The sequence below is a fragment of the Aphelocoma coerulescens genome, chromosome 5, assembly GCF_041296385.1.
Source record: "Aphelocoma coerulescens isolate FSJ_1873_10779 chromosome 5, UR_Acoe_1.0, whole genome shotgun sequence".
NCBI lineage: Eukaryota > Metazoa > Chordata > Aves > Passeriformes > Corvidae > Aphelocoma > Aphelocoma coerulescens.
The window spans coordinates 51,938,606-51,946,842 of NC_091019.1; the positions used below are offsets into that span (position 1 = coordinate 51,938,606).

At 47.1% G+C, this 8,237-nt stretch overlaps 1 protein-coding gene across 1 annotated transcript in view; it reads left to right on the plus strand.

Moving 5' to 3' along the window:
• Positions 1-5,714, plus strand: part of RIN3 (Ras and Rab interactor 3) — a 67,413-nt gene extending 61,699 nt beyond the window's left edge. Inside the window, exons 9-10 of the mRNA XM_069018120.1 lie at positions 2,346-2,509; positions 4,377-5,714. Coding sequence (XP_068874221.1) covers positions 2,346-2,509; positions 4,377-4,685 — 473 coding nt within the window. The 3' untranslated portion in view covers positions 4,686-5,714. The remainder of the gene's footprint in view (positions 1-2,345; positions 2,510-4,376) is intronic.
• Positions 5,715-8,237: the final 2,523 nt, after the last annotated feature.

Below are 8,237 nucleotides of genomic sequence, written 5' to 3' on the forward strand. Positions count from 1 at the left end.
AGCATGTCATGCCCACACAGTGCAGAGTGGGACAGAAGTAAGTACTAATAGAATGATTAGTAGCAATGGAGTACATTAGTAAGGTGTTTCTGCACAGGTTAGTTTTTCTGCTAAGCATTCTTAGCAGAAAAAATGTTAGCTGAACCACAGAACTTTGTGGACACAACCAAGCTGCTTTTCGTGACTACACTGCACACAGGTTCTTCACTTCAAAGGGGCACACTACCAGGCTGGTTACTGAAGTCATCTGGGTTGGGGAGATCAGGGTATCGAAAGCAAAGCTGGCTGGAAGTTCTCTTAGCTCAAAGATGCAGAAATTGTGTGAAATGGGCACTCCAGTCAAAAGGGAAAATTTTGTGAGGGAGTTCCAAGTCAAACTGACTGAATAATCACATCAGAAAGGACACTGGGAGTAACTGCAGATATGAGAAATGGGAAAAAAAAGAATATCTCAGTGAAGACAGCTCTGAGATTGCGAAGTGTAGAACTGGCAAAAGTTAACTTGAGTAAGGCCTTTGAAAGTTGAATAGCAAAAGTGGATTCAAGTACAGTAATTAAAGGGAAAAAGTAAAGCTGAAGTGAGAAAACTGTGAAATTGCATAGATCAATATACAAAATCACTTAAATTTTTCCTCCAAGTGAAAAATATACTTTGAATTTGTTTATAGCAATGGTGATGCTGACTGCTGGGGCAAGGCAAGGACAGATTATAGGGAACAACTGGGTGGAAATAAAACTGGAAGTGGGCAAACACTTAATTCTTTAAAAAGTTGTAATGAATTCGTGTTGTGGGGGACTCAGAGATCTTCTTCCCTGGATTCTGAGGGAAGGGATACACCCTATCCTGGGTCCCATCACAGCTACCTCTGACTCAGCCAGAAGAGGAGAAATATTGAATGACAGGCAAAGGAGGGTAGTAACTATATTTAAGAGGAGAAAATTGGCACTTTTAGGCTTCTTAGTCTATTCTCAGCACCTCTTTGTGGGAGACAGTAAAGGAAAATGAGAGTGTTTTGGGCACACAGCTTCATAACTGTAGGACACTCCTCATCGATCCACCAGAGTACAGCAAGTCAAACGGCAGTGTCTTGGTCTCTCCTCTCCTACTCCAAACTTTAATGGTGCTCCAAAAATACTGCTCTTAGATCAAGTGCTATCTTTGCCTCCCTGAGGCAGCCAGCCACGCTGACCGTGGGCTCCCCAGCGCCCGAGGAGCCAGGGGGAGCCGCGGGCTGCCGCGGGGGTTGGGTGGTGTGCGAGGGCCATCTAGAGGCACTGCAATTGACGAGAAACTCCGTCAAAACAGCGCTCCCCGGGCAGCTGCTAGTTGTCCCCGTTTGCCAGCCACCGGGATGCGGGGCCCGGCTCGGGGGGTGTCCCCGCCGCCCCGGGACGCTGCGCTGCTGCTCGGCAGCTCCGCGGCCTGACGCGGCCCGAGTCCGAGCCTCCCGCTTCTCGCTGGGGGCGGAGCTGGGAAACGAGCTCTTGGATCGGGCCTGCCTCGGGCTGCCCTGCAGCCAGAGCAGCGTCTCTGTCCTTCTCAGGGCTCCCCTGCACCTCTGCGAAAGAGGCCGGTTTTTATCATGGCCCCGCTGCCAGCCAGTGGCTGCAGCTGGTTATTTATTTCCCTCTGCAAGCAATGCCACATCAGCCTGGGGCGTTCTGAGGGAAAAGGACTTTTGCCACTTTATCCTGCTTCTCTGCTTTACCAAGATTTAACCCGCAACTCTGAACAGTCCAGGAATTACAGGTGAACACCTGGTCTGCCGGTGTAGTCAATGGAGAATGAAGGGAACAGAGAGTGACTTGATCCTGCAGGTCTGAGACAGTGTTGAGCCCACAGGAGACCCAGGGTCCAAATATTCGAGCAATGTAGCTGGAGTTAGGGGCTGGATCCAGGCCTTGTGCTTCTCCTGCAGTACTCTACAATTGTTTCTATTTCCCTGCATTGTGGGGACTGCTCAGGAGACCTGTTGCATGGACCCTGTCAAACACTACAAAAAGATGGCCATGGCCCAAAGAATAAACATTTATGGCTTGGGCTTGTTTGTGAAAGCAGCTTTTGTAGCTCTTTCCTTTCAGCCTGTGCTCCCTTGCAGGAACAGCCTCAGCAGTGGGGGCAGCAATACTGATTTGGAGCAGTAGCCAGAAGGGGCTGGAGGACACTGGTCATTAGGTGTCCTTCATTTGGTTAACATCAGTGACCCCTGCACTCCCTCCAGCGAGGCACAGGCAGTGCAAGGGTCAGACAGCTGCCCCTCTGTGGGCATCAGCAGGCAGGGTGGGAGTGGGACTGAATGGCCCATGGAGGTGTGATGTTTATACAAGACTTTCACCTTTTGCAGGTTCCTATTATTTAACCACCACCTATGGCGTCCTGGAGCATATCAAGAACTACGACAAAATCACTGTCACACGGCAGCTGAGTGTGGAGGTTCAGGACTCCATCCACCGCTGGGAGCGACGGAGAACGCTGAACAAGGCCCGGGCTTCCCGCTCATCAGTGCAGGTAGCTGGCATATTCTAGGGGAAAAGCCTGCATGCTTTCTCCATACTTAGAAATGTTTAATATGGTAATTATTTTAAAACAAAATTAATTTAAATCACTAATAAAAAAACCCACTACATCTGGGGCAAGATTTCTAGATCTTAAAAAACTCCACCACATTTGAAATATATACTACTTACAAAATATATTTTAAAATCTTGAAATACCCCCCTAATGTTGTAGTTTTAAATATGACTGCAGAATGATTCTGTTGTTCATTCTCAAAGGAAGTGTGCTAGGAGCCTTTGCATGTGGGAGCTGTGGTGGGGACTCAGGAGCGCCTCTTATCCATCTCCCTTAATGCCTGGGGAAATCACGGGCTAAACTGAGGTGTGAGCAAGTTATGGAGGGCTGCTTCTAGATGGCGTAAAGCTGTAGGAGGATCTGAGACATCCCAAGAGCCAGTCAGTCAAGCATCTTCCAGAGCCTGTCCAGTAGGAGGAAAGACCCACCAAGGTCTGGTTAGTTTTGAAGCCCATGCTGTGCATGGCCTGGCAGAGATCTCCCCGTGCACCAGTGGGAGAGGGTCCCAGGACGGATGGGTGTCTGGGTCCAGCCGTGGTGAGAGGCTGGGTGCAGGATGCCCCGCCAGCCACAGGGAGGCAGCCAAGGCCACGTCTCAGGTTCTGTAGCGCCTTCACAGAGCAGAGCTGAAAATTGTGCATGCCGAGGGGAAAGCCAGGGGAAAGTCTCCTGCGGTGGAGAGTAGTCCATGTAGCCGTGTGAAAGCATGGAGTTGAACAGATATCCCATATTGCAGTCAAACCAGTCCCTGATGATCTCAGAAACTATGAATGGTGGTTGAGATACAGCAAATACCCATCCAGTCCTGAGTGCTGCTCTCGCAGTAGCTCACAGAAGTACCTAGCATGGAGCATAATAGTTGAGCAAGCAAATGACACATTTCCCCAGAAGATTCCCACCACCTCCAACAGCTGAAAGGCCATTTTCCATCCTTATGAATGAGGGGTAGTATCAGAGACATGAAAGCCCATTCTGGCAGATCTAAACAGCTTGCTGATATGCTCAGCAGGTCTCTGCCCATCCTTCTGCCTGCCTTGATCAACTGCAGTGACCCTCCTTAAATGCAGTTTGGAAGCCCATAGTCCACACATTTGGAAATTTCACTTCTGCTGGGGAACCTCATTATTTTCTGAACAAAATGGTCGGGATTTGTTTTGAAGTTCACAGATGCAAATTAAACACACAGGTTCCACTGAGACCAAAAGCTCTCTAGATTCTGTTCCTTATGTGTTTGGCAAGATGGAAGTTGTCACAACAGTTGTTACTGCCTGAAACAGGATACAAGTAAATCAGCTTTCTCAGCATAACTTCTGCTATTTTCCCTACTGATGGGGAAGTTCAGAGGACACGCTCTCAAGGTGCTGTTTGGTGAAGTTGCAAGGTCACCACACTGCCAGCCCTATCCTCTCTCTGGGAAACAGGAGGTTTTCAGGCCAGACCTCTGACATTTGTGGTCTGTTATTCTTGTCTGTCACTTCTTTGCAAACCCTTTCTTCAGGAGCTGTAAAAAGATGGGAGAATGAACCATTTCAGATCATTCTCTAAGGATATTCAGTAAAATCAGAGAAAAGTGTTTTAACTTCAGTGTCTTTATGGTGCTGATTATTTGGCAAAGTGCTTGTTTAAGTATGTGCTGATTCAGAGCCTGTCAGAGGGAAGAAAGGAGAGAATAACTAGGATATTGGAGAATGACTGGAGGATATTTGGGAGCTCTCCACAGCTAGAGCTTTGTGACTGAATTTTACCTCCTTCAGTCCTAGGCTACTGTGCTAACTGCAAGGTCTCTCCTCATGTTTCTCTTCAGGACTTCATTTGTATCTCCTTTCTGGAAATCAGTGGTCAATCAAGGACACTTGCTTCCCGTCACGACACCACAGCTGAGCAGCTGAGCCAGCAGTGTGCTGAGAAGTTTGAAGTGTCCCAGCCCAAGGACTATGGACTCTTTGTTTATGTTGATGACCAGTGGCTGCAGCTGGACAAAGGTGCCCTTCCTCACCATATCAAAGCCTCCCTGCTGAAGAGCGAAACCAAGAAGGATTTCCATTTTATTTATAAACCAATAGACCATAAAACGCCACCAGTTCCAATTGTCAAAGAGTCAGACTTTTCCTAAGGGCCGTGCTGCCTTTTTTCTGTCTTTGCTGTCATCCTGGAAGAGCTGGATAATTTACCTTGTGAGATCCTCTGGTGTCTGCAGACCTCAGAAGTTCTCTGGAGTGTGGCCTTCAACACAGGGCAGATGGGCTAATTGTAGATGGTGTCTGAACACACAGCATTTCTTGACAGAGGTCATTTGCAGAAGTAAAAGGAGCATTCAGGAGAATATTCATCCTCTGGAACAAACTTGAAGTATCAAGCCTCAGAACCTCTCAGTTGCAACCAGCCGACACTGCAGAATATAAATGAACAGTAGAGAAAATCCAGAGATCTTGCACAAAGGTAGACATTTACTTTACAGTAAATGATGGCAGGTGTGAATCACATCTGTGCACAGGGCCTTTGAAAGGTCTGCACACCTCAGTCTGTTTGGAGGTAAGACTTTGTTTGTGCCTTACAGAATCTGTTCACCCAGTTTGTATAAACTGGGTCTTGTCTGATGTATTCAGTGGCATAGGCTTGCCACCTGTAGCAGAACCTCATCTGTGGCTTGCTGTCAACAACATGTCTTCACCTTTGAAATCCACATAATTACAAAAAATTACTTTTTTTGTACTTTCACTAAGAATATGTTTTCTGCCATCTATCTATTTGTCACTGAAATCAGGTAGCATATGCATTTTCATCAATGTATTTTTCCTAAAGATTGAAAGTCTTCACCATCAGTTTTACATGTTCAGCAGTTTTATTCACATTGGTTGTTTCATAGTGTCTGCTTAATTGTATATTTATTTCACTGTGTGATATGGTGCAATTATTTTAAAACAAGCCTTTGTAAAGAACTTAATAATTTGCCCAGTGTATCAAAACAGATTAAAATTTGAAAGTCAAAAGGAGTTAGAATTAAATACCAATCCCTTTTTACATGCTGTCATGTTCACAAGTGTTATCCTACCTATAATTCCCACCAGACTATTACTTTAATAAATTCAGGCTGTTGCAGACAGAACTTTCTAATTCTCCTGTCTGTGTGTGCTTTTAATCAGTCAGTCATTGCAGACTTAAATTTCCCATAACAAATTGTCGTGGGTTGGGTTTGTAACCAGGCAGAAACACCAATTTAATGGAGTGGTTTGGTCTAAAATACTCACTACTGTTTACCTTCTGTGAGATAAGAATTAGGAGAAATGCAAAGCAGGCACCAAACTTGAAAGAATATAAAGAAGTTTATTAACAGACCTAAAAAAAGAAAAAAAAATTATACCACCTTCAGAACTCTCCTCCTCCCCCCACCTTCCTCCCTTCTCCCACTGACAGATATTTAATCCCACAGAAATTCCCACAGAAGATATTTAATCAATGCAAAAATGCATTTCATTAAATTTGAAAACAATTTTTCAGGATTGGATAATGGAAGCAGGAGGCTTAATTGCAAGACAGGTCTGTGTCTGGGTGCCTTCATACAGGCAAGATTCCCACTGTGAACACAAAATACTGGGTTGTCTGCATGCAGGAGGTCAGTAACTTCCACTGCAGCTACACCAACTCGGAATCAGGCTTAGCAAAGCTCTGATTACAAAGAAAAGGTGTTTTACTCTGGGTTTTGCTCAAACTTGCTATTGTTTCCTCCCAGTAACATTCAAAAGAGATTTAGGGTACCTTGGGCCAAATTGCCCAAGGTGTCTGCCTTATTCCTGAAGCTCCAAGGATAAAAAGGTATTACAAGTAGCAGGTCACTGTCTCAGTCTCTGGAGCTTGAAATAAATGTCATGTCTATGTGCCCCAGCTGTAGCCAAATCTGCATACAGATAGCAGACCAGTGCCGGGCATCTGCCAGCGTGGGCTGCATGCACATCTTGTTGGGAAGGGACAACAACCAGGAATGAGGAACAGTGAATAACAGCAATCTTGGTTTCAAGAATATCATGTGCAGAGCTTACAGTGCGTGACACCACAGCTGACTCCAAAGTCATGGTTATTTCTGCTATGTGCAGCTGTTGGCACCTCTGCCTGGCCTCTGGGCAGCACATCTGCAGGATGCCAGAGCTGAGCCCATCCCTCATGCTGCCATCACCCTCCTGCGGGGCTGTGTGCTCCTGCTGGGAGCCTGTGCTGCTCTCAGGGTGGCACCTGGGATGCTGGGACTGAACCTGAGACACAGGTTTCCAGTACCGATCTGGGAGGTGATGCTGGTCTCAGGGCCCCGAGGGCACTCACAGATGTGGCTGTCTCCAGGGCCTCCCCAGTGCCTCCCCACCCTGCCCATGGCCCAGGACCCCACTTCAGCCTCCCAGGGCTGTCAGCCCCTGCCCCAGTGATGCTGCAGCACGACTGGTGTCCAGCTCCCCTGCCCTGCCTGCCCTCAGCCTGTCCCCCAGCCTGTCCCCATTCCCAAGGAGGTGCTTGATGTCCAGGACTGGGGCTTTCCCTGATGGTCCCCTGATCCTTGGCCTGATCAGATTATCATTATACTGTAACATTCACAGTCAATGAGCCCAAAAGTAATCTGATGGGTAAGAGGTTAAAGTAGACACATGGAAGGAAAGAAGCTAGGACTCATATTCTGCTGGATATTTCTGCAGAGCAACTGCAGGGTCAAGCAACTGATTGATGAAACAAAGCACTCCAGCACCTCAGTGTCCTGGGACATCTGAGTCACCAGCTGGACCTTGGGGCTAGGGGGAAGTCAGTGGAGCCTGTGGAAACAGTGCTAAATCACTGCAATCCAAATGGGCTCAGACCTAAATTTACCAATGTCTAGACTCAAAATCAGACCTGCAGATTCCAGTTTTTGAAATGCAAGAGTGCCTTGAACCTTTGAATTTATGTGGGCTTTTACAAAGGCTCTCAAATTGCACATGCAACATTTTCCTCTGGCATAACAACTGCAAAGCTCTGATTTGATTTGCAAGAGTTGCCATGGCTCTCCTGAACCCAGAAATTATTGACAGTAATGTGAATTACTGTGCCTGGCTACAAGCTGCCTGGAAGGAAATCTCTGTGCTAGGGCTCAGTGCAGAGTGGAGCTTGTTCAGAGGCTGTGGAGCAACTGGCCTGTTTGGTCCTATCATATAAACCACCAGCAACATTTCACTAAACACACATATCTCAGGTATGGGGGTGACGTGGTCACCATTGTCCCTTGTCAGGGAACATAAGCTGGGAGATGACCCATATGATGGTATTTTGGATGACCCAGGACAGAGAAGGATGCTGCCTCTCCAAGCTCACAGCTCAGTGGTGGCACTCAGGCTCTGCCTGCACCAGGGTCATGCAGAAGCAAAGTGTCTGCAACAAACATGGCTGTTGTTTTGGTGACCCTGGCAAAGCACTGATTCTCCAGCATGGAGATTGCTGGAGCAGTTCAGCATGTCCCTTCCTCTGGACCTCGGTGCCCAGGATCCTGCACTGCTTTGGGCAGGTATCTGACATTTTGGATGGTGTGAGAAAAAGCAGTCAAATGTGGAAAAGAAATGGGCTTTTTTAAATGCTCCATGTGATTTTATTCATTGGCTTTGCTATGTGGCTCCCTCATGCTGCAGCCCAGGAGAGGAGGAAGCAGCCCAGC